This window comes from Gobius niger (genome assembly GCF_951799975.1).
Source record: "Gobius niger genome assembly, chromosome: 17".
Classification (NCBI taxonomy): Eukaryota; Metazoa; Chordata; class Actinopteri; order Gobiiformes; family Gobiidae; genus Gobius; species Gobius niger.
Window position 1 is genome coordinate 22,781,943 of NC_136868.1, and position 26,880 is coordinate 22,808,822.

Genomic DNA, 26,880 nt, shown 5'->3' on the forward strand with positions numbered 1-26,880 from the left:
CAAGAGACTTACCAATGGTTTCTGCAAATGAAAGTACAAGAGAATAATTCAGTTTAAACTTGTATAACCTTTAATTTACATTTCGCGCGAGTGTGTAGTGCATATTAGCAATGTTTTAATTGACTTATAGAGAGTTTGAGGTCGGTTAATTTGTGTTATCCATTCTGGCCGAGTGAAATGTCTTTGAATACTCTGATGCGATTTGAAAAAACGCATCAGGGTTTCCGACATATTAAGACACATGAACACATAGAAAGGATACAGTAGAACAAAACCAGGACAGAAACATAGACAGGCGAAATCACCAAAAGACAGCGAGCCTATGCCCGAGGTTCTCCAGAAACACCACACAAGATAAACAATTATTAAAGTGGTAAGTGCCCACTGGAGGTCAGTAGCAAACAATAATTCGGTGAGGTCTGGCCTGTTTTGTGATAACAAATTAAACAAAAGTCATTAGAGTTTTTCAAATAGTGACAAGTTGGATTGACCTAAAATATCTAGTCCTTATTGCCCCGGGCCGCTCCAAGCTCGGCTCCTAATTAGCTCCATAATTAGACTCTCTGCCATGCTAGGCCTCTCAGTGGGGTTGGATCAATGGGAACAAGACAACATATCCACTACTGAGCTATGTCACCAGAATATAGACTTTGCATTCATTGTCTGCTATGACACACTGGCCCGGCCGCTGTGAATCATTTGATCTGGCCTCTTGATCGCGCACTATGTCATAAGTAATCAATTGCACCATTCTATCCCCCTTCAGTTTGAGAAGACGACTATATCTCTGAGTAATGATGATGCCATACGAATGAGTGCCGATGGGGCTTACCTGAACGTAGCTGCTTGATTCGCCCATTACTGGAACTTGGGTCAATGGGCAGGAAGTCCTTGTACCAGGTGATCTCCGGGTCAGGGTTGCCACTGGCTGCGCACAGCATGGTCGCAGTCCGAGTCCGCTCCACCACTTTGAGTTGGGGGCCCATGTCGATGTTTGGGAAACCCTGGGGCAGCAGATCCTCTGAAAGAAAGAAAAAAAGATATTGTAATTTTGTTTTCGAAAACCCAGTCATATCATATGTGTGGAGAATATAGTACACTGGGAGGTAGGGTTACAGACAGGACAATAATTGATACATGAAAAAAGTAGACACTGCAATTAATGATCCTTTTCTAAGAACCAGTATCAGAGCAAGGCACTCTATCAGAAACCGCTTAGCTAAGAATTCACAGTCCTTCCGTAGCCTCTATAGCATAAAATAGAATCTAATCGTTTCCATAACAGAAGATGATGTTTCTATAAATACTCCCTGGCCGCTAATCTCCGCAGCGCCTGCACACTTATTTCACAGTTAAGATATGAGAGCGTGTACTGTATATTATGAACATTGTTCCCCCCAATCAGGCCCTCGTGAGACTGGCACTCACAGGGCAATTAGTACAATGGGTCAAAAGCGCCTGACCCAGCTGGCGAGCGCAGCCAGAGTGAGTCACTGAGATGATCAGATCTGGGGAGGGTGGGGGGGGGGAACTACCCGCGGCTCTAAAATGCATCACAAGCCCAAGGTCAGCGAGGCTCTCAGAAGATTGACTGACTAAGAAGCTGGCCAGTGGCACCGTTTAGGTCACCCTTTATCTGCGGAGCGGCTGACCTCATGTCCACCCAGCAGACACGGCCGGAGCATTGTTGTCACCCTGGGAGTGCTATATTAAGGGTAATTAGAGCAATAATTGCAGATTTGGCTAGAGAATTGCAGGGATGTGATAACAAGGTCAGAGACTTGATTGCTGGGAAAAAGTTGGAATCTAGACTTCACAACAACAACATCGTAGGGATAGTGTATGTTCAGACGCTCACGCCATTTTACAATATTTGCAGTTTTGGTTAATCTAAAAGCACAGAAAAAGGAGGAAGTGACCTGGGGGCCTGTTTGATTGCATCTGAAGTAACAAAAAGTGACACGGTTGCAAAGCGCAATAAATATTTCATAGCGAGCTTCAAAGAAATGGTATTTGCCGTGTTTTATGCTCTGCACTGTCTCCTCTTTATCGAATATTCATAATCACCCCCCTGTATGATCGCTTAGCAACCCGGCCCACAGCTGAGGAAAGACAAACCGCCCATTCATTTAGAAAAGCATGATCGCACTGTGTTACACCCGGACATTTAGCATCTGCGTAAACAACACAAACCAATAGGTGTGAGTGGATTGAATCTTAAAAAAAGAAAAGAAAAAGAAGCTTACATTTTCTGTATCTCTTTCATTTCGGGCTATTAGCGCAACGTGACGGACATGGACCTCAATAGCAAAGGTCAAAACCCATGCGCAATAAGCGGCTTCCTTTCTGACAAACAAAAGTGTGCCAGGCGATAGCGGTGAATGAAGAGCTAGTAAAAGCCTTTAAAGATAATACAAGGGGTTGATGCTATCTGCAAAAGCTGCTCCGACCTGATACAGCGCCAATGGTTTCCTGAATAAATGGGAACTACGCCGGTTACTTACTTCTACAAGAATAGACTCTGATACCATCTCTTTCCCCCTGAAGCTTACAGGCTCCGTCGATAAAGGCGCCCATGCAAAAATAAATAGATCACTCATCGGGGGAGTGTTACTTCAGGGTTAGCTATAGCCTGTCGTTGGAAGCAGAGGAGGCGAGCAATGACATGAAGCTGATAGGATCCCAGGAATTCCCAAAGGGCCGCTTCCCACATAATGCTGTAGCAATTGCTTTTGTGAGGTGGACCGGGCCATCGCTGCAATGACAAATCTTTACAGGGCCAAGAAGAATTGTGGTGTGGGTGTGTGTGTGTGTGAGACGGCGTTGGTCAATAATGTCTGGGTATATTTTGCTAGAAGCTGATTTAGTTACTTTGGTCAATTGGAAGTGACATTCACACATAAAGAAATTACTGTGGGGTTAAAAGTATATTGTGTCAGTGCCAGGTCTAATGGAGACGTTGGAAAGGGCATCAGATTTATAGATTCCATATTACGCTTTATTCAGGCATTTTGAAACATCATTTGGACATCTTTGCCTTGATGTTCTTTTTGCAATTAACATCAAATAAGGTGTGTGTCTCAAAAACAACACAGGATTTCAGATATTTTCAAATGTAGTGATACAAAATGCAGGCTTCATGGAAAACCCAGTTGGACATACAGTATGTAGTATGTTTTTTCATGAATATATCATTATGGTATGACATAAAAATGCCATGCCTTAAAAAAAAGACAGATTAGCATAGAAAAGAAAGTCAAACACCCAATGACCCTGGCTAATTAAAAAGTTGATCTGAAGGACAATTTTAACCTTCCTACAGATCCTACAGTTGGGCCACCTTGTTTTCTTAAGAGCTCTCAAAAGCCTGCAGGTGCAACCCCTTGAAGCAGAAACTGAATAAATCCTAAAAATCCTTGTTTAGAATGAAGACGAGCTACCAAAGGGCTTTCAAAGAGGTGAAAGGTTAGCGTCACAGCAGTGCAAAGGACATTCATTGTGTCCAAGTTACAATTAATGGCTTTACTTTTACATAAAACTAATGATTTAGTGATCGGGATGTGATGTAATGCCTGCTGTAAGATGTAGTCCACCTTATATATTCAGATTTTTTGCAATTATCTTTGAGTGGTTTTATTGTTATTTTTATCTACCCCGATCATTGTCCATTTAAACCATGACATTTAATATTATTGCACAAGTCAGTGGCAGCTGCAAAGCTTTGAATCAGTCCCCGGTTAGTTATCAGCTAATGTCCTCATGTCAGCTGTTGTTCCCAGCTTTCAATTGTTTGGGTATACCCATTATATTTCAGTGGTTATTTAATCATTAACTGGTGGCTAAAGCACAAAACTACCATCAGCTTCAATTGTGCTTTTAGCGTGGGCATGAAGGAGAAAGAATTTATTTTGACGCCAGACATACTGCTTTGTATTCCTTTATTATAAAGCGATGGGGACAGTAAAAGGCACTTTAGAGTGCACAATGCTCTATACACCCATATGTAGGATTAATGCCTATAGAACAGCCAGAGCACTTATGCGCTGTCATTTCCAGCTTTTACAATCTTCATGCAACTTTTATAAACCGGAGGAAAACAGTTTCCTTGAGTATCATTGTTAGTTGTGCGCGTTGGCCAAATTGCTTCACATTGCATTGGTTAAATTGCTTTCGCGAGGCATGTATCCATCCATTTTCATTCATTTTTGACAACACTCTTGACAGTGCCACTTCTCCAAACACATCCATTATCTCCTGCACTGGAAGGAAGTGCTACAGTACAGATAGCAAGTCTTCCTGAGAGCTCCACTGATGCCATGGGATGCTCTGCCGTCCCCCGCACACACTATTACTGGTATTATTTCACTTACTGAAATGATTTAATTTCATCAGCTGCATAATCAGGTTAACTGATTACCCAGCAACCACGGCTTAGGTTTTAAACAGGACTGTGCGTTAATACCACAGGGAGGGCTGTGGGAGTAGGAGAGAAATAGGAGGTAAAGTGGAATACGCGGAGTAATAATAACACTAGCCATCAGACAAAATAATAAGACTACCTGCCTAATATAAGGGATCATATATAAAATTGAGTGTATGTCTGACTAATATGCTAACCCATATAGTAAAATACCCTGTGCAGTCCTTTACCTTCATTGGCTTCTTCAGGAACTTTAGTAACCGCAGCATGTCAAGCCTTAGCTTCACCAACCGCACCAACTTCCCTAAGACCATTTGGTACAAGCAAGGAATCCCCCAAAAGAGCAGTGGTTTTGAAATGCACTGGGCAAGTTGACTATAGCCATCACTGTATGCTTCTCACATCCCGAGAATCAGCTTTGGGGATTATATGTTCACTTTACTTACTTTACACAACCTGGCGCCACCACGCCACTATCTGTGTTCACTTCTCTTCAGCAAGTAATATGATATAACAGTAAGCCTGCTCTGTGTATAGGAAACCATGAAATTCTTTAACTTAAAGTGTTACTGCAAAATGAGCACTAATGGGGACACTGAGCCGGACACTGCTGCTTCAAAAGCCTTCCCAGCACTACTTAAATTCAGCAAAATAACTTGAAAGCAGAGCAATGCCCCGGAGAAATTGCTTGAAGAATGCACTAAGAAAGACAGGTGAACATTGACACAGAAAGATGGAGGGACAAAGAAGGATGGCGACACAAGGGGAAATCTAATCACGGCGTCTGTGGCCCCGGCCCCGATAGCAAGCCCGCGCCAGAGAGGCATCTCAGGCTGAATAATGGTTATTATAGAGCCCGCACTCAACCCTTACTCCCCTGTGTCTGTGTTCCAGGAAAGTTGGTCCAGTCCACCCCACATTGGTATTCTCCACATCGAGCGCAGCCAGCCACCAAGGACATTTACATCCAAATCTCAAGAAATAAAAGCTAAGCAAAACAGTCTGTGGGAGAAAATGAAGCAAGATGGGTGCAGGGCTCTGTCAATACTGCAGCAACGGTTTGGTCAAAAGGGACAGTATTTTTTGTGTATTCAATAAATCTTCAATATTCTGGTTGATTCATTATTTAAAGTTTTAGCATTGTACTGTTGATGGAACAACAGCGCATAGGCAGACAAAATATATTGAACGTTAAAGCACATTTCTTTTACTACTTAATTTTCCAATATTATGCACCATTCTCTATTGTTGCTAAGCGGAAACATGTCTACTGTTTTACCGCGTGCATGAATTCAAACAGTCCAAACAGTCCGAGCTTTAACAAAACAACATGCTGACTTCAAGCTGCCTCCCTGATAGAGTGAGCCACCACGACAGACGCATCATAGACAAGACCAAGGAGTAATTGTCTAGAACAGTGCCAACGGTCCCCTGCTAGTGCCGCGAAGAGGTGGAGTGAAGAAGACAAAACATAAAAGCGGGCGGAAGAATGTGTTTATCCGACTGCGCCAGTGGAAGTTTATTGAGTCTTATCTTTTTTTTTCTTTCTCTTTTTTCCGTCCCTGTCTTACTTGTCAGGCTCCTGAGGCGTGCGGGGTGAGACAGGAGAACTCCAGGGGAGAAAGGAGATGAGGCCAAGGCCATTAAAGGAAGTGTCCCACTGTAGACTGCAGACGTCGACTCGGCTTCAGTGTGTAGGAGACTTTGTTATAGGAGTGGGCCTTTGTTGTATGTGTTCCAAAAGGGAGGGTGTACATGACCGCCTTGTTAAATGACAATAGACAAAAAATAGACAATATGTGTGGAGGTTTGTTTAACATAAAGCAATAACTTAATTTGTAGAAAGTAATTTAGTATGTAATGCTAAATTTTGAACAGTAGTCCTTCCTTTAGTTCTAACTTTTGTTTTCATCCAGCTGTCCAAATTTTAATCCTCTGTCAGCCAACAATAACAAAATATCAGGTTGCATGTTATGCGGCACCCCTAATATATGTTTGTGACTAAGCCAGATATGGTGAAATATTAATGTGTTATCAAAGACGTGTTTGGGCAGCGCTCTGAGAACAAGTGGCATAATTGCGTGTCACAGCTAATTAATGATGGCATTGATGAGAAAGTGTTTCAGGAGGAGTCCCGACAGCTCATTCAGCCACAGCACAGATCAGGTTTAGCGCTCACAGCGAGCCATCCGCAGAATGTTAAGACAGCCAATTCAATTCAAGTGCAATTAATGGGGAAAAAAAAAACTTAATTGAAGTTTAATGTGGAGTTAATCGCAAAACTTAACACATTGAAAATAGTTTTTTTTTTTTCAGATTCGGAGCAACGTTTTGATGGTAGGCAGAGAACAGAAGCAGCAATTTTGGCATCATTTTCCTCTGAAAAGCTATGTTTGACAAAAATGTTGGATTGCAATCGCTTTCTTTTTGTCATTTAAAGACACCTGCACAAAAGGGAAGAAAATTGATATAGTACATTGTGTTACTGGAAGAAAACAACTTCTGTTTGGCTGTCAAAACTGAATGGTCTGTTTTACACAAAAGAGTGAATTTGAATTCGAATCATTTTGATAAGACTGTGATGGGAAATGTGTTCACTTTCAAGGCCTGGACAGCTGTTGCATGGTTTTACGGACAGTGCCATGTTCCGTAAGTGCATTGAAATACTGTACAATACATCTATACATTCTATCCATCCATCCATACGTCCACCCATCCTTCCTTCCTTCCTTCCTTCCTTCCATCCATCCATCCATCCATCCATCCATCCATCCATCCATCCATCCATCCATCCATCCATCCATCCATCCATCCATCCATATCCATCCATCCATCCATCCATCCATCCATCCATCCATCCATCCATCCATCCATCCATCCATCCAACCATCCATCCATCCATCCTTCCATTTTCTGCCATGTAGAAATCAACTCGCCACAGGGCAGCTGTAGTGAATGACCAACCTAAAGAGCTATAAATATTTAAGATGGTACTATTTTCAAATGCGTTTGCGGTTACTGTGGTTCCACTGGACCACACAGTTCATCTGATGCTTTCCTTTGCCCCCTGCTCTGTATGTTTTACAATACTTCCTCTTACAAGCTCAACTTTGTTTCCACAGGTGTGGCGGGCTCTGTACTTGTGGGGCAAGTCATCTCAACTCTGTCAATCCTGCTGGGCCCGGCCTGACCTCTGCGTTGTTCGTCTCCGGTCACCTGGGTTTGGGCTTCATGAATATTCAGGAAGCTTCTGGTCTGGGCTGTATCCCATCGCTCGTCTTTATGCATGAGATGGGCCACTCCAAAGGTCGTCATTCACACACTTTCTACCGCCTTTTTCCCAATTCTAATTTTCGCACTTAAGTACAGAGCCCATCTCTCCAATGGTCTGGTGTGAAATTGACATATTATACAGGTGAACTGTTAAACTTTTAGCTATACAATTATCTCATAAAAAAAAGCCTTTTCTTTCTTTCATTGAAAGGAAATACTGAAAGAAGGCAAGCCATGCACCCAAAGCTAGACTTCTTCCAAGCAATATAGTAAAAAATATAGTATAAATATAGAATTCAGACAAACCCATTTCAAGGGCAGAGAACAAAAAGGTAAAGTGAAGAAAAACCCTAATCCGAACTTTCCAGAAATTTTCACACCACATAATTTTTGTATATATCTATCTAGAAGACATGTTTTCCCCCATTACCCCATCTTTTTCCTCTTTTTTTATGCTCAATATCATCTGTGAATGGCTGTCTAAAGTGTCCGGATTGCACTATTCAAGCCGGCATTATATGAAATTGATGGCGGAGGGTTCAGGATGCGGCCACCCCTAACGGCAAGCTTCTCTGACTTATCCCACTCAGCCCGCACCACCTCGTCTCCTCCGCCTGGCTTCCTCCTTCTGCTTTACCACAAGGCTTTTGTTCCCCTCCATCCTCAGCCTCCAATCACACATGATTACTGCATTACAGCTCTCCAGGATCAAAGGATTCCGAGGCCATAAACTCTCATCTGAGTGAATTTTCTCCTCCACTGAACTTTTTTTTTCTTTCTTTCTTTCTTTCTTTCTCCGAGACAGACCGGAGTATGGAAACGACAAGACAACACTCCAGGAGGCATACAAATTGCAATATATGCCAGAGTAGGGCATGCAAAGGGAAGAACAGACAAAAGGTTCTCCAGAGGCGTATTTTTCAAAAGTGGAAAAAGTGGTGAAGTCACAGAAGGACAGAGAAAGAGCTCCCCACAGAGAAACTTCTTAAGCCTGCAATAAGGGTTTGGGGCCACAAGGGCCATCCACATGAAGAAAACAGAACTATTGATCTGTTTTCTGTGCTAGTCCGGAGACATATTTGACCAATAAAACTCCACAGCTCTGACCACTTTTCACAGTCTTAAATGTTTCATTAGCTGCCTTGCATGATGATCATTTATATTGTTTTTGAGGTACGAAACCATGATACCCCAACAGCAGGAGCAAAAGTCAAATATTGAAATATTGCCCAATGTTGGATGTTGGACTGATGGGAGCTGAGATTCAACAATCAACCTTTTGATCAGAGGCAAATGCTCTAGATATATCAGTTTGGAACTCTTGCTACAGAACACTGACTTCAAAATGCTTATTTTGAAGGACAAAATCAGAATAATGGATAGTCAGGTTTAAATTCATGGTTTTATTTATCAAATGCATTTTATTTATCTTGTTCCGTGTTTGAATGGGGATGGCAAAGGAGTCAGTGGAACTAACTTTTGGAGATTTCGGAACAAACTCTAGAGGCGCAAGCAGACAAAATGCATTAAAACTAGTGGTGGGCCGTTATCGGCGTTAATGTGCTGCGTTAACGCGAGACTCTTATCGGGCAATAAAAAAAATATCGCCGTTAATCAATTCTCAAAGCTGGGTTGGGAGCTGGGTCTATACTCTGCAAGCTATGATGACTTTCACCGTGATATTTTATGGTCAGCACACATTAAACGACTATTATGCCCAATTTCGGACACACAGGAGAAACGTGAGTGAATATTGCGTCTCCAAAGCGAACACACAGAAGCAGCGGCCAATGACAGAGTGAAAAAAACACCGCAGCGCCTCCCTCTTACAGCGACATGAACAACTCATTTCATGGCCACAGCCCCACACGAAACAGCCCCACACGAAACAGCCCCACATGAAACAGCGCAACTTTATCACCAAAAGTTCACCAGAGCCACCTTTTCAGCTACATTTCAACCGCGAGCAGAGTTTAACCGCAGCACTTACGGAGTTTGGAGACGAACTTTACAGCTACTTTTCTCCGAGTCCGTTAGCTTCTCTTTCTCCGCTCCCCTCCGCCTCGCGGCTCAGACCCGTTTCCTTTTCTCATCAAATCCAAGAAATACGTCCCGCAGCTCAACGTCTCCATTTTGACAGAACTATCGCCAGGTTGAAGCTCGTAGTAGCTGTAGCTGCAGCAGCATGAACTGCGTTGTTGTGACAGTGATCATGTGACACTGTTGACCAATCAGGAGACGCGCACATGTTTCCCACGCTAACAAACAGAGGCTTGTTTTTCTGATCTGGTAAGATGGCCCACATTACCCCTAAATAAATACTTGGGGACTCCTGCCACAACTGTCCCATGCGAGCGACTTTTTTCTTTAGCAGGTCATAGTGTTCATCAGGACCTCTTATGTAGTCGGCCTACAGTTCAAAATTAATGTTTTACTGAATAAACAGTTAGTAAACACAAGTGCATCTTCTTGAACATGAATTATTTTCATCACCAATTATCATAGTAGAACGTTCTCAAGCAGTTTGTGATGCATTTTGGAAACAGGAGATGAGCCCCTGGTCTAACGCACTAGCTGACTTGAGAAACAAAGACTTACTTTTAGTTATTATTTGGGTAGCACACATATTCTGAATGGCTTCGGCAGAATTCAAGCGAGCCATTTTAATCTAGATTAATCTAGATTAATTCCAAAATTAATCTAGATTAATCTAGATTTAAAAAAATAATCTATGCCCACCTCTAATTAAAACTAAGAAGCTGATGCAGAGAGGACACCCTCCCCCCCCACAAGAAAATATATTATGTTTTCACCAGTGTCTTGCCTTAAGCAAATATACAACAATTTGTTTTGATTCATTACAAATGTTCAGCAACACGAATTCTACCTGAAAGTGTAATAAAACGCAAGACTACAACTCACAGGCATCTACCAAGATCTATTTATTTTCTCACTCAGCTACTTAGTTCAGACGGGGAGGGGGGGCAAAGGTCGCTTCCAAGTCATGAATACCAAAGGGAAAGCCGTAGAGTCTGCCGCTGATCCAGACTTATCCTGAACTTGTCTCATTATTTCTTTACCTGCCTCGGAGCGCCATCTCTGCTGTATACACACAAATAGCAGTCTTTAACCCCGTCACTTGCCTTCACGTCAAACTCACTCGCATTCTCCCGAGCGCACACCTAGTCATGTTTCGCCATGTGTCTTATACATTTTTTATCTGCTGTCCCGGTTTCACCTCTGTCTGTAAATAAAACAAGCTCAAGTGAGTATACAACCAGCGCAAACCCATTAACCCAAACAGCCGTGCAATTGCTCTGCAGGAGATAGGACTTTGAATTAAACATGTCTATGTCTGTGAAGGCTCTCAATCATCCAAGCGCGCTCCACAGCAACCCGAGGTTCTCAAGTGCCAATCTACAGTAGGTTATTTGGCTGATGACGTTTGACCTCTCAATCAGGAGGCTTTGTAAAGTAAGAACTTATAGATGAGAGAAATCACTACTTTTAACATTTTACCACCCACTTTAAAGAGACCAGATGCAAGTTGATTGTTTTGTGCTCACTACTGCCACCTCAGGTCATATGCGTAACTGCAATCTTTTTATTAAGTTCGTGCATAACAGCACTTTGGACCTGAAGTAACAACTTTTTGAGTGACAGTGCAGGATTTTAGAGGCAGTTGTGGTGAACAGGTCTGGGTTCATCCGACACATTAGGACATGGCTGGAACATGTAGGGGGATGAAAATACTTAGTTTGAACATTTTAAAACCCCGTATAGTCCCTTTAACAAAGCACGTTTTCTCTAGTTCGGCTTTGCTCAAATCTAAAAAAGACTGGACTGGAGCATGCAGCCTATAGGCCAGTGTAACGCCTCATATCTTTCTTGTGTTGTTGCTGTGTCGTCATCACTTTTTTTCACTCTTTTTTATCACATTTTTGTCACTTTAATGTTGCTCTTTTGTTGCTTTTGTATTGCGTTTTTTTGTCACTTTTTGCCACTTTTTCTTTGAGCGCTCGTCACTTTTGTGTTGCACTTTCATCGTTTTTTTTGTTGCTCCTTTGTCACTTGTTCTTTTGTGGCTTTTTGTCAATTTTTGTGGAGTTTTTGTTACTTTTAATCGCTCTTTTGCTACTCTTTTGTCACTTGCTCTTTTGTGGCTCTTTTGGTGCTTTTTCTTCTGGTTTTTGTCGCTTTTTTTCAAGAAGCTTTCAGATTTGAGTAATGCCAAACTGCAGAAAATGTGCTCAATTCAGGTTAAGAAGCTAAAGACTCTTTTATCATGCAAATATATGTGGAGAGATATAAATAATCCTGCATGTATAATTCATTTGAAACCTAAGTTACTATGAAAATGTTTATGTTGTTTTTTCCTGATGATAATATGAGAAAATTGTCTCTATTTGCAAACGTAATAGCATTTCTCTGTGTGTAATGGCTGTATAAGGATGTACAATTAAATTTCACCATTACCCACTCTTGCAGAAGCAGCAAATTAGCAGACAGGCTGATCAAACAGTCGGCCCGCCACGCACCGCTAGTCCCTGGATAACAGCGGGTACGCCTGGTAAACCTGACTGGCACAATGTTGCGCTAAAGCAGATGGAGCCTCCGGTCTAGTTAAAGCCAGCATTTCGAACAGTGAAGTATGGCTCCCAGGCAGCTCATACCCCCGAACAGTGCATATGTGTGCGTTTAAATTAGGCAATCGCAAGTGATGGCAGACAGACAAGGTACTTCTGAGCGGTTCCATATGGAGCGGGGTGAGGGAGAAGTTTTCAGGTTGCCACTGCGAAAAGGTTAAAGCTGGGTCTAGGTAGCTTTCTTTCTAATTGGAAGCCTTAAACTAAAAAAAAAAGGCAACATCAAAACGGACTCATATGAACTTGTTTTTACACCAATTAGACGTTGACACAAAAAAAGGGGAAAAAAAAAAAGGATTTCCTCAAACCATTTTTATAATGCGACACATACTTACAGACAAGACACATTTGTTCATAATGGCTACATTTTCCGAAGGATGTTTAAAGCAGTGCTAAGTAACTCGTGCCCCTAGAGGCCATAAGCGCCACTGCAGGTGTCGTAGCATGTTGCGTTTTTTTACTCATTAATTGTCCGTGAGAGTAAATACTACACTGACAGAAAAGACAAAGGGAGAGAGGGATATTGTACATCCAATTACACAATGGAGATATTTTTTTCATTCAAACTTGGCTGTATTACTGTTTAAGTGGCGCTAGCCCACAGTTAGCTTTGCACGTTAGCATGTTAGCTTCTTCTTTGTGATTCCATTAGTGTGCCTTGGTGACTCCGACCCGGTGGCAGCGAAGTTGCAAGTTTGGCTTTCTGGCCAGAGACACCAGGGGGAGATGAAAGACCCCCCACTCATCCCATTAGCACTTGTATTACCCCCAGAGGGACTACGAAAAGGATTAAGGTAAACGAGTTACTTAGTACTGCTTTAAAAACCTGAATAAAGAAATACAAAACCTCATGTTGAATTAGCCGCCTTGCAACAGGAGAAAAGAGGAGATTTGCAACCAGTAACCTCCTTGCTGAGGCGCAGTAGGAGGCACTAACCACTCTACCCCAAGTGTTTTACTCATAATGAAAAAAGAAGAAAAATATACCTCAAGCTTTGACAGTTTCCCCCCTGTCTGTTTTCTCAAGGGGGAGTTTTATTTACAATAATCACAAAGCTCAAACTCTACAGTCCAAATGACAAGCACCCAGAGATATGTCTCCCACCGTCTCCCTTCCGCATGGCACCATGACAGTATCTTAGTGGAATATTTGCTTCCCTCTTGACACTTGTCTGGAGTAAAAAAAAAAAAGAAAAGAAAAGGAAATTACTGAAAACCAACTGCGAGACGCGCATTGTGTCGGATCTCAGGAGTGTATACGTGCCGGCTTGTCAGGGGCTCTCCAAGGACTCTCTGAGGACTGTGCGCAAGTCCTAGAGCAGCCAGATGGCCCCCCTCTTAGGTATTCAGGCGAGGCAGTGAAGCAACAGTCAAGGAGTCACTGCCAGCAAAACACACGCACGCCACAGACACAGGGTGGGTCCGCGCTCGGAATAGGACATGTCATAATTCAGCCGTACCGTGGAGGGTGTCAACGACTTGAGGTGAAAAAATATTTTTGATGAAGCTTGAAACTTGTATAATTGGGATGATTATGTAATTTTGGCTCTCATGCTTCTCCAGGGCCCGCATAAATGAAGAGGTTTGAGGCAGAATGTGGTTGGAATTTACGGTGCATGAAGTCCTCAGGCAGTGGTTCAAGTGGTGGAGCTTTGAAACCTACCTTTAGCATATCAGGACAAGCTTTATGACAACTTCTGGAAAAATAAATAAATAAATAAAAAATGTTCCTGTTACTGTTATGTTGATACAAGTATAGACCATAAGGTTGACAATCAAAAACTACCAAAAGAGTTTAGAAAGTCGTTTTGGGCACATACCTCAAAATAATCCCTAGAATTTACCACCAACTGCAGTATAAATAAGGGATTCAGTGGAATACACTGGATTTAATTGTCTAGAAATACTGCATAAATATTTCAGTGTAGTATGTTGTTCATGTCATTAATAATTAACTGCAGCTTCTTGAAATCAGAAGGGTAAAAAAAAAGCTTTCCATTCAGCAATAATGCGTATTGTGCTCCTAATTAAATTAATGTCACTATCTTTTGCATATGGACAACCATGCAAGCGTAACATGGAAGCACACACCATGACATCTGGACTAACTCCGCAGTATGTCACTTCCAATTATCGGCTCTTTTTCCCGTCCGCCTGTCTTTTGCTGCACATGTGCCGTGGCTTTTCCAGCCAAGTCACCCATCCTCGTGTCCTATTTTCCGCATCTCCCAGTCCCAAACCACAACTCCTGTTTACTGCCGATGCCTCCCTAGTGCCTCGTCCCATATCCCATAATCCTTTGCCCCTGTTCCAAGAAGCCATGTCTGCCTTTTGTCCTCTTCACCTGTTCCACATTGCCTTTTCCCCCACCGCTGCCTCACCAGTCACCACCCGATTCTTTCATCTATTGTCAATTATCTTTTCCACTTCCAGTTCTACATCTACGTCACTCAAATGCTCTGTTTCACCAGCTGATGTCATGAGGTGGTCCCATTGGTCTCCACGCAGTGCTCCACTGTGTTTTTACAGTGCATACACCTTTATCTGATCAGTATTGCATCCAAATTGTTTTCACTACAGTGGCTAATAGCTTACTTTTAACATCCCAAACATTTGCATTCCTTTAGGTTATGAAACATGAAATACCAACGCTACTATACGCACTGAAGCACTGTACATTGCCAGAATAATATGACTTTTTCCACTGAGAAATTGATATTCTCTACTCCCTATGCTCTAAAATACTTAGTGCACACTACACATTTATACACATTTACATTTAGCATTGAGTTGCCCCTGATTTTCCTGGTCCCCTCCAAGTTTTCCTGGTCCCCTCCAATTTAGTTTGCTGCAATTTCCTGACACCGTTTTCCGATAACAGGTTAAAGCCGCAGGCTTGACCTCATTAAGAATGGAAAACACTGGCTTCTTTGGCTGCGCAGCTCAGCTAGCCCATAGCCCTTCATCGTTGCATTCTGGGATTCTTTGCGCTGTGCGGGGTCTTGTCTGGGCAGGAGAGCCGCTGTCTTGCTCGGGGCTCAAGGGGGAAGCTTGTCGGCTCATTCCAATAACTTTTCATTTTGCTTTATCTCCTGTGGGCTGCCCTCTGCCTGGCCATGTGCACTTTCACTCTCGCGAGTAAGTGTCCAGTTTGCTTCTCTTTTTGCTTATTTTTTGAAAGCAGTATAGTATTTGTCTAAAATCATGATTGACTTAGGCACCAAGGCGAGGAGCTTAAAGGTACATTTCAAACATTTGGGAGCACAATATATTGATCAAATTAAATGTTTTTATGTTTGTAAAGCAAAATTTGTTTCATTGGTAGGACTAAAATCTCATCATTGATCTTTCTTATTTAGGTTAAGATGCATAGGTTTGCAACTTTGGGCCTTAGGTAGTGCATCTAGGTAGAGTCAAAAGTTATACAAGGAAAATCAGGTAAAGGAAACATCTGCATTTATAGTTACATTTTTGATATCTTAAACTCTCAATAAATAAACAACTTTTATTCATGTCCACTGATCAGACTGTACTCACTGAACAGCTCCTGCATCCAAAGCTATCAATATAGTTCATCTCTATATGACACCTCAGGCTCCCATCACCCAAGGCTCCAAACTGGTGTTTGTAGGCACACGGGTGTTTTTTTGTAGCTAACAATAACTACAACCTCACAATGCAGTTCCAGGCTTTCAATCTCTTGTCCAAACCCCCCCACTGCGTCCACTCACAAACACTCTCCCCGGTTCACCCCTCTCGCCCCCCCTCTGCTCTGCTGCCTGTGGATGTGAAAACGAGTGTGCCTCCTGCCAGCCAGTCAGCCAGCCAGCAGCCTCATCCAGCACTAGAGACATGGCAGATGACAGAAACGGGCGGAGAACAAAAATACACGGACTATTTGGAGTGTGTATGGGGGAGATAGAAGCATATAGAGAAAACAATAGGAAAAGAAGGCGGGTAGAGCATGTCCAGCTACAGCAGTCAGTCAAGAAAACAAATAATACAGGTGGCATAGACTTAGAAACTTTCAATAGCAGCCACGCTGTTTTGAATAGTTTCATAGACTTTTTGCGCACGGTCTCCGCAGAATACAGATACATTTATATATACTTTTTGGTATAGAAGTGTGAAAGTATCCTATACTGTGGATGAAGTAGTAGCAGCAGCCATGGTATTTGTAGCAATAATGGCAATATTAGAATTAGGGGTTAGTAGTAGTAGTAGTAGTAGTAGTAGTAGTAGTAGTAGTAGTAGTAGTAGTAGTAGCAGTCCCATTTAGGGATAGTTTATTGGTGTTGTAGTTTCTAATCACAAGCATTGAGTAGGATCAATACTACCATACACTACCAGGATATTCTAGCATTATATGGAGGGAATACCTTAAGAATATGAAGTTGTGCACAAAAATATTTGTAATCTCTATCATCTGTAGCTTTTCTTTTGTTGTTTTTTGCTCCTTATTGTGTGTCCTGTCCTGTCTGTAAACATCAATGACTATGCTTGTTACAACTAAAAGAGTATTTTTTCCATGGTCTTAAAAGGTTAGAAAAGTGTTCTGCTCCAGCATCATTTGCATAGACGATTAAAGACACAAAAAATAGGCTGTTGCTTTCAAAAAGAGAAAAGATCATCATTCGGAATGATTGGTATGACCCAAGTCTCTGTAGAAACCACTTACACAAATCTCATAATAGTCACTGATTTCATATCGACATTTTTGAACCACTCTGGACGTGTTTCAGTGACCGCCCAATTTTATCCATTCATGCTCCAATGGGTTTTCATCACGACTAAATAGAGGTCTGGAGATCTGACATGAATGGACCCTTGATTAAATAGATAGTGCGATGATGTCTGCTTCAAATGTTTAAGCGTAGACGGCGAAGCGTACGTCAAAGGGCAAAGGGTAAAAATATAGGAGCGCAGTCGTCATGAAGCGGCGGAACAGCGGAAGTCCACTTGAATGACTGACTTGGCTGCAGGCCTTTTGCCCGGCGTTTCATAACGCGGCACTCACCTCGAATGATGGACAGCTTGGCGTTGACGGTGATCTCGCCTTCGCTGTTCTCAGCCACACATTCGTAAATGTTCTCATCTCGCGGTGCCCGCAGAGGCTGGATTCTCAGCACCGCGCCGGCTCCTTCGTCGAACTCTATTGTCTAAGGAACAAAAAACAACCAAATTAATAGGCAGTTTTAATGTATATACAGTAGCTGGAATGTAGATTGTAAAGTCCTACATCCAATGGAGTTAAACACAATAGACGCGTTTTTCAATTGCATTGTGTTCTCTCTGCTTTTATGATTTTGTGTCCAAAGATCTAAGTTAAACGCATCAGTATTTGAACCTAAGTTATAAATAATTGGATTACTTTTGTCAGTTCCTTTATATCCTTCATTTATTTAATTTTAGAGACACTGTATTTGGTTTCCTTTCGCTACTGCATAAACCAAAAAAAAAGCTGCGGTAGTGTAGCAATCTCTCTTTTTTCTTGTGCATTATGCAAATGCTTGAGCAATGACTTAATCACAAGTTTCTTTTAGAGGCAAACCTGTATTCAAATCATAGAAGTTATTTAAACCACATTTTTTTTAAAGTCATAGCACAAACAATCTCCAAAATCCCTGTGAAATGCCTCTGCAACAGTAATTTCCCTCTGCACTACATCTCGGCTGCCATATCTGGGTGATGCATTGGCTTTTTCTCCTTTTCATCTTGTTTTTATCTGTAATTATGCCCTTTGTTCTCTACTGAGCCCTTTGTTGTGAACCTTGTTGCAAACAATTCTTATAAACAAAACGAGTCTTGCCTTCAGAAGCCAAGCACATCGACTGAATGCTGAGCAGGGCAGCGCGGCACTGAAAGCACCGACGCTAATGATTACATTTAAGCGCACAGATAATAATGGTCTTTATGGCTCAACCGGTCCTTGAGCCAGAATTTTAAACAATGTCAACCGGATGCTGACTAGAATTAAGATGTTGGAGGTTTTAGGGCATACTTTAGGACACACTTAAAGAGCTATAGTAAAAAAAAAAAAAGTTCTTCCTCCCAAAGCAACCAGGGCAAATATAGCTCACCCTGATGTGAACAGCTTGTGTATTTGGCTTTGGTTTTTAAGTCTGGTCTTAAAGTCAGGTTCATGGCGTATACTCAGCTCTGACCCCTTGTGGCTGTATGAGGAAAGCAATTTTGGTGAAGGTGTAAAGCTACACATCGGGACATTCCAGGTTGTACTGTAGATTGCTATAGATACAGACGGCATCTCGTCATAGAAGGGGGCGTGGCCTTGCCGAGGGGGGAAAAATAATCTTTCCTTCTTTTTAGCCTTTTTCTGGTGAAATATAAACTTATTTATCACATACAAATAAAGTCAAGTCTAAATCGGGTCCATATGGATATTTATTCACAGCAGATTGTTCAGTAGTCATACCAAGCACTAGTTAGCGATAGCATTAGCACAACGCTAACATGTAGCATCATGTTAGCATTCTCAGTTTTTTTTATGTAGGCTATCTATGGGCTGTTGAACCTCTTTGCTCCTCTCTGTCTTTTTATCTTTATTTAGTAAAAATGTTGGTCATAATTCAGCATTTGTTAAAGCTGTTGTTGAATAATTAGAGAAAGTTTAGATTTTTCTCAAAATTGTTTTCCCCCTTAACTGTTTTGAAACAAGACCATATATGGGCGAACCATATATGGGCGATCCCAGAGATGCCGTCTCTATGCCCCAAGCAGCAAAAAAATCTTGTTTAATCTCCTAATCGATACAGACGGCAACGTGTCATACTGGGGGGCGTGGCTTAGCCGAGGGGGACGGAAGTATGTATTGAGGAAACACAATTTTTCACTCTTTTAAGCAATTGTCTGATGTTTTTTTTTTTTTCCAGATTTTTCTCCTCTTTGTTTCCCTCTCAACTGCTTCAAACATGACCATGGGCGATTCCAGACATGGCGTCTGTATCTATAATTTAGCTAGACACGGTAACGCTAGTGTTCCAGAGAGTTATGAAAATAGAGGACATAATGTTCTGCATTTAAAGCCTGACGTTTGGCCACTTACAGGCATTGAGTTGTCTTGTGTACGATGTATAAATAAACATGCCTTGCCTTATGGTTAAAGCAAAGCCGTAACATCTCCATGGAGACAAGCTAGTGATGTCCTGCACCCAACAAAGTTACAAGTTCTGAGGAGAGTGATGAAATGATAGCCTGCATGTTTCTCTAAATATTATTCAGTGTGGCCAGTAACTAGAACCTCATTTGTGTTACATATATTTACAATATTCCGTGGGTTTATCATTGTGATGGAGTGGGCACTACTACACTACTACTTTATTTTTTGACATTGACATTGATATTTCATTATCATTATTGTTATCATCAACCCATAGTTGGTCAGTCTACTCACAAACCCTTTTCATCTCCTAAGAGCATCCCACTACTGAAGGATTTCCCGTGTGTTCTCTCCTCTCAAAGACTGACTTTGGAGATACAAGTGCAAGTCTGGAGTGGCCCCGCTGCTTCCAGTCTCAGGGCTGTGCTGCTAATTAGACTAAAAACACTGTGGAGCTCAGCATCATGATCAATATCAAAGCAGCTGTCTAGAGGCTAGTGCAAAGGGAAAAACTACTTCAAAAACTCCCCTTACAATTTTTTTTTTATTTTTTTTATTTCGGCTAAATGGAGGAAGGAGATCGTCCGTTCTGGCACGATTCTTCACGCCCTTGGCTTTGTTTCCCACTTAGCATGCAGCAGTAAAAAGTGTACAAACACAGCTTGTCTTTTTTATTTTGCCCTCTGTTGAGATGCGACTTGTCCCCCGTAGATGTTGTCACTTTTACTGTTTGTGCTTTGTGAGCCCCCTCGGTTTTAGGAGTCTACCCACTGCGCCGTGCGCTTGCCCATTCATGTCTATTTCAGGGCATGGTGTGTGGATGCTAATGAAAGCAACTTTTTAATTAAGAGACACTAAGCATCAATCAAGACTTTTGGTGATGCCATCTGGGACGCCTGCCGAGAAGCCGACAACAAACATCATGAATAAGGCGCGTTCACACTGACTGAGAGATGTGCATGTGAAAACACGGTATGCAGCGGCACTTTGAGTTTGTCAAGAGCGGAGACATTGTGGATGGTTACAGACTTCTTGTTGGGAGAACGTTAAGGCAAGCTGTATAAAAAAAAATAAGTGGGAAATGGAGTATGATATCTCGGTTGTGTAGGTTCGCAGGAATCCCCTTCTTGCTCTTGCAGACAAATCTAAGATTCACTAAAACAGAAGCTAAAGAGAAGTCATGGTTTGAGAGAAGAGTAAGGAGGCCATTTTGGTGAAAAAGCACGGTGCTAACCTGAACCGAGCTGGGGCCGCGAGTCGCCGTTTATCTCCGCTATACAATGGGCTCCTCAGAATGGAACCTAATGGCTTTGATCTGTCTCGGCCCAGACCAAATACTTTTTTTTTCATTTGTTTTGTTTTGAGTGTAAACAAGAAATATGTTATGGCAGCCCTGACTCCTCCACACAAGAGGAGAGGATTTAAATAGCTTGTTTGTTACCCAGTCTTGCATTTGACTTCAAAAGCGAAGAAGCCTCTAAAGATGGAGGGGAATATGTCGTCAACTCAATCAACCATAATCCAAAAACTCTACTATGGTATAATATATAGAGCTTGCATATTACTCCATCAACTTGGACAAAATACACGTTAGAGATTAAGGCGAGACACTGCAGGTGAATAGGGAAGAAATGTATATTTACAGATATCAATGTGAAACTTTTGCTGTAGATTAACTGGCATAAATGTGAGAAAAAAATACATTGCAAGTTTTCTGTCATTTTATCTTTTCATATAAGAACAAGGTGTTTTATGCCTAAAAATGCCCCAAATTTCCCATTTTTTCGGCGACGAAATCTGAATAATGGATAGAGCTACATTCAAATGTATGGTTTCATTTTATTGATGAATGAGTTGCCAAGACTTTCTCAGTGGGGATTTTGGATTTCTTGTTTAGTTTTAAAATAAGCTGTTTTTTAGTGGAAAAAATTGTAAAAATTTAATTTTCGCCTTATTTTTTGACATTCAAAACTCAATAAATGGGGCTAGGGATTAAGTAATAAAAAATCCCTCTGAAAAAATCTTCCAAATATTGTTCAGTCCAAGGCTGGAAAATTTGAAGTCTTTAGGTCCGACTGACGTGGACATAGTGTCGCCACAATGACAGAAAAATGTGTTTTGAGAAAAAGGGCCTTGAAATTGCGTTCTCCCATATAAGTCTATGGTCAAACATTGCATCAGCGCAATATTTAAACATGTTATTGTGAAGATTAGTCATATTTTCTGTTTCTGGGTGAAAGCTTGTATGTTCAGAGACTAATTTGGCCCAAACCCTGAAAACTGAAAAAATTTAGTTTTGCCTGTAGTGTCTCCCCTTAAGGAAAACTGATTAATCCGGCCGAATAACTCATGACTGTTGCAATAGCCTCTGAGATAAAGCTTCCAGTCAGTCTGTTTTTACAATATACACTTTCTAAATTTGAATTGTCAGTAGTATAGTTTGCTTCGGAGCTCGAACTCACCTCTATGCGCTGGGAGTTGACTTTCTTGCCTTTCTTGTTCCAGCTAACCCTGGGCTTGGGGTCGCCCGTTGCCTGGCACACGAAGGAGACCACGCCCCCTGAGACGCCAATCTGGTCAACAGGAACTTTAGTGAAGCGTGGTGGTGCTGAGGGAGGAAAGAGAAAAACGACATTATCCATAAGATGAATGCACGGAGCCAAGTCAGCCTCTTCTCGGGACAAATTAAAGGGTGTAATTACATTTCTGAAAGGACAGGCCTTTTTTCGAACGGCCGCATCCACACAACATTCTTGCACGGCTTTAGAATGTCACACAATAGCACGCTAACTCATCTCACGCCTTTAATCTTCAGCTATAACTCATTCGTGCTCCACGCCGCCGAGCCTCGCCATTTGACAGTTCACCAGCAAACCAAATAAACAACCACAAAGTCATTGGAGATACCGTAGAGTGGCAGATAATTAAACGGACTGGTGAATGCATGCGGAAGATTTGACACTTGGCAATTACAGAAACTACAAAGCACCGAGCACTGAAAAGAAAAGTTTTTATCGAAGTCTGTATATGCATCTCATAAAAAGCCCAGCTAGCCATCTTAGTACGAGCAAAAAGTTAGAGTTAAAAATCATAATAGGCAGTTAAAAACACATTGTCCTCAAGTCTGCTACTGATTGTCCCATAGAGACACTTCAAGGCAACAGGGAAAGTCCAGTGACCCTTAAGGATTACCCCGTTGCAAAACTCCACATAACGTGATCTCACTTGGCACTCGTCGTCCCACCAAGAGGTCAGGCGTTTCCGTAAATTAAAGCATGCTTTACCAATGGCCTTCCAATAAACTATTTCTTAGCAATAGGGCTGAAACAGCCACAAGCGGAGGTCTCCTGAGCATCTTGTTAAATGTGAATCATACAGATATGCGGGCATGATCAAACGGCCAGCACATTCCGTCAAATGAATAATTAAGAATGCATCGGCCGACACCGGTCTCCAGGCACAGCTAAACACATGTGTTATAGACTTCCTGCCTTCATTATCTGAGTGGGTACTTTACAGCGAGGAGCAGAAATACCAGGAGACAAGATAACATAAAATAAAAAGGCTCTCCAAACTGCCTCCGGAACGGAAAGAAACAACACATAAAGTTCGTTTGGAATAGTTGGATAGTTGTTTTTTTTTAATATATAGCATTACAACAGCTTGCAATAGAAATGTGTGGTTAAGAAAAATGGGGAAAATAACACAATCAAGTGTCTTTTGGAACCAACACGGATAATGGTGAGGGGCTATGTTTATATATTGGCCAATCACGTTGTAGAAAATATCGATTTTGCCATTCTGATGACCAGTCCATTGTAATCATGCCAACTAAGTATTCTTGTTTCCTCTCAGCTCTCTTCAGACAATAAAATATCAGCTACCTGCTACATTCAGTAGTTTGCATATAAATATGGCTCTGCATAATACCTTTTCCATTTTCCTGTGTGAAATGTCAATTTTATTCACTATTAAGAACGTTTGTGATGAATGTCACAAATATGACGAAGAGGAACATAAAGACTGGGGCCAGTGGCAATTTTACTTTGATTGGTTTTATCTTGGCTTACCATTTAGCTTCTCTATTCTCATCCACTTTCAGTGATTTCAGAGTTACAATAAGAAGGATGCGCTGCTATGGCCAGTGAGCCATAGCGTCTATCAGGCTGTAACTCCTGACATGGCCACAGTTTTTACAAAAACAAATTATTATTGTTTTTTTATTTCATTTATTTCAGGCAAATATTGAAACTCAAGATGTTATCAAAAGGAACACTGCACAGTATGAAAGAATGAGGCACCGGATGGAAGGGAGGATGAGGAGTGATGTGATAACATGAGACAAGGATTTAAATATTTGATCCAATCGCACAACTCAATGTTTGCTTTCACATACTATAGTTGTGTTCAAGGGCTGCAACACTATTCACAAACAAATTCAAATGGCAATTTTGTTTAGTAGTAAAAATACCTTTGGCAAACAACAAAATATGCTGTCTTCATGAGGTCGTAATATGTGTAAAAGTTCCAAAGAAAAATAACCTGAAATGATTGTTTTTCTTTAATTAGTTTAGCCGTTCATACTTTAGTCTCCTTTTTCTAAAATGCTCCTGGACCTGTTTGGATGTATTCTGTGATTTGAATCTTGACTTTCAATTGCAAATCTAATTGCTTTCCTTATTTGTCAGATACAAACAAAATTGTGCATTTCCAAACTTTGAGCCCTTATTTATACTAATACAGTAATGATGTTAACACCTAGTCGCACCTCTCTAAGATTCATACATGGTTAATATTGACTAAGATCCTTGTTCAAGATCTAGACAAGGCCTCCCAGAAACTTCACCGTGGACAAAGCTCCTTATCAACTTTCATCTATCTTTAAGCTTGATAATACTTAGTTAGGAATAGTTTGTGAATCCAGACGTTGATTATTACATTACAAAATGCACTACATCCCTTAAAACTTATTGTCAAAGTTAAATGTATTGTTTGGTGTTGCACAATGCACAAAACATAAGTAAAAACGATTTCACTTTAGGGATATAATTCATAAACCAACATAAGAACGGTGGCCCTCGAGCCTTCATGAGTTGTGTGTGTGTGCGTGTAGGTGTGTGTATGTGTGTGTGTGTGTGTGTGGGCCACGTCCTAAGATAACACCCCTGACTGCCTAATACAGAGCAATTACTACAGGTTTGCTGTGTGTGATTGTCTGAACTATAATTAACCTTTTATTCAATTTTCTTGAGCACTGCGCCTCTGGGCTGCTGCTGCCAGCTAGAGTTAATGTTAAACTCGGCTTTTTTTGCTTGAGTTTGAACCTTGCCAAGTAGCTGGTAATTGCACCTTAGATGAGGTTGAATAGTGTCGGCATTTAAGCTGTTTAGGCTTTTTTCAAGTAATGAGTGATGGCATGGATCACACCATAAATTCAACAGATAGAGAGGGTTCAGACTGTGTCACGCATTAATCATCATTCAAAGGCTATTGTTGATGAGTACCTTCAGGGAAAACAAGAATGGAAATGCTTTTGTGACTTTGAATAGGGCAGGAACATATTGTATAATGTAATAGAACATCGAAACTTTTAGGAACTGCCTACAGCTCAACAACCTAATTGTATTTTTCCATTATCACTAAAGGTATAGCCAATATTCAACAGCTAATTTTCGACTCTTGGTGGAGTGTGTCAGCAGACTATTTCCTCAGCATTACAGCCTCTACAAAAAAAAAAATCATTCTGTGCCTATAAAGGTGACTTTATTAAAAAAGAAGAAAAGAATAAAACACTTTCAACTGTCCTTTCCCTATACTCAGTGTATGCTAACGGAAGCACAAAACTTTAAGGGTTTGATTCCCAGCGGCGTCACCTCTTCTAAAAATGTCTACCCCTCACTCGCTGTAAGGAAGGTTGTGGGAAGGAAAGTCTCTTCTGGTTCCGTATGCATTTATTTGACCAAAAGATGACATTGAGAGGACGACACATCCGTTTTGTCCCTTCCACTAAAGTCCCCCAGTATTCCCCACGGCTTTCCTCAAACGGACATAGGTACGGCGCTGGCCAGATAAGCGCAAACAAGACCCTCCGCTATCAGCTTTTTGGAGGAAGGGGATGAGGTCCGAGCTAAAATAACCAGCAACGGGAGAGCCGGGCTATCTCACAAGTCACCGAGAATAGATCCGACACAAACGCGAATGGCAGCTGAGAGGAACAGAAAGCGACACGTTTGTTTTTTTGTCGCTTATACGCTAACCACCTGCTAGCGCCCGTACCTCTGCTTTAGCACGATAACATGGCACCGGACACACCCCGAGCCCATGTGTGCGCAAAGTAGTGGGAGGTGGGAATATGAGACGGATCCATTTACGGGATTTTTACTGTTGTTGTGCGCCCATAGGAGAAAGGGGTGGGGGGGTGATGGGGGCCGCGCTAGCTTTATGACTAATACGGTAATTGACGGGGCGAAAAGCTTCCATGGTCATAAATAGGAGCCATTATGTGCTGAATTAGCAAAGTGGGAGACAAAATGACGCACGGCCATTCTGTGATTTGGCGAGAAAGGCAGAGCATGGGGAAAGGGGCACTTGCAATCCATCTTACTACAAATGGGTATCTTTGTGAGCACATAGATGTATATTTTTTTCATTCTTTTCGATATTGTTTTTTTTTTTCCTAGCAGTGCTTGAATATTTTATGCTATTAAAGGTACCACTCCACGCTAACTAATTTCCACTCTGCTTGTCATTATAAGGCTGCTCAAGCAGGTATGTAGATGAGAATCCCATCAAAGTAAGTGCATTTTTCTGGCATATTTTCATCCCGCTCACGGTGGCTGCATTACCATGATTCTGTGCACTTCTCGGAGCCGTTTGCATCATTTTATTTGAACCAATCTTTCGCCATTTGGGGATGTTTACACAGGGCTTGGAACTAATATACAAACAGCATGTCACTGATTTAAGAAAGTTGATTTGCTAAAGTGAATCTCGACTTACATTAAATCAAATTTGCACATTAGTCAAACAGAAGCCACATGATGCGACTGGCCTCGAGGCTTACAAAACAATTTAGTAACGCCAAAGTGTCTGCTGTTTTACATGGAGAGAACCAACAGCAGAGACGAACAACATTAACTCAGCGGCTCATGTACAATCTGGGGATGTTTTCAAAAACATCGACTTGTAGTTTTCACATTTATTCAAGCCTAAATGGGTAGTTAAGTGGCACACTGAACACACAATCAAAGAGTTATGCATTTTGGAGAGAAGTGTGTTGGCGAAAGTACATGGAGTGCTAGTACATTTGTAGTAGAGTAGTAGCTGCTGCATGAAGTAAGTGACTGTAGAAATAGTAGAAGTAAATTTATATAAGTATTTAAATATGCAAGTCGCTGAATATTTAGTCAAGTGTAAATTGATGG

General features: G+C 41.5%; 1 protein-coding gene across 5 annotated transcripts in view; it reads right to left on the reverse strand.

Annotated features, from left to right (window-relative positions):
- Window positions 1-26,880, reverse strand: part of ptprsa (protein tyrosine phosphatase receptor type Sa) — a 207,812-nt gene that overhangs the window by 80,232 nt on the left and 100,700 nt on the right. For all 5 annotated transcript variants that reach the window (XM_079575488.1, XM_079575485.1, XM_079575486.1 and 2 more), the window contains 3 exons: window positions 21,919-22,064; window positions 17,357-17,498; window positions 833-1,021 (listed from right to left, as the gene is read on the reverse strand). In XM_079575488.1, the coding sequence (XP_079431614.1) occupies window positions 833-1,021; window positions 17,357-17,498; window positions 21,919-22,064 (477 nt within the window). The remainder of the gene's footprint in view (window positions 1-832; window positions 1,022-17,356; window positions 17,499-21,918; window positions 22,065-26,880) is intronic.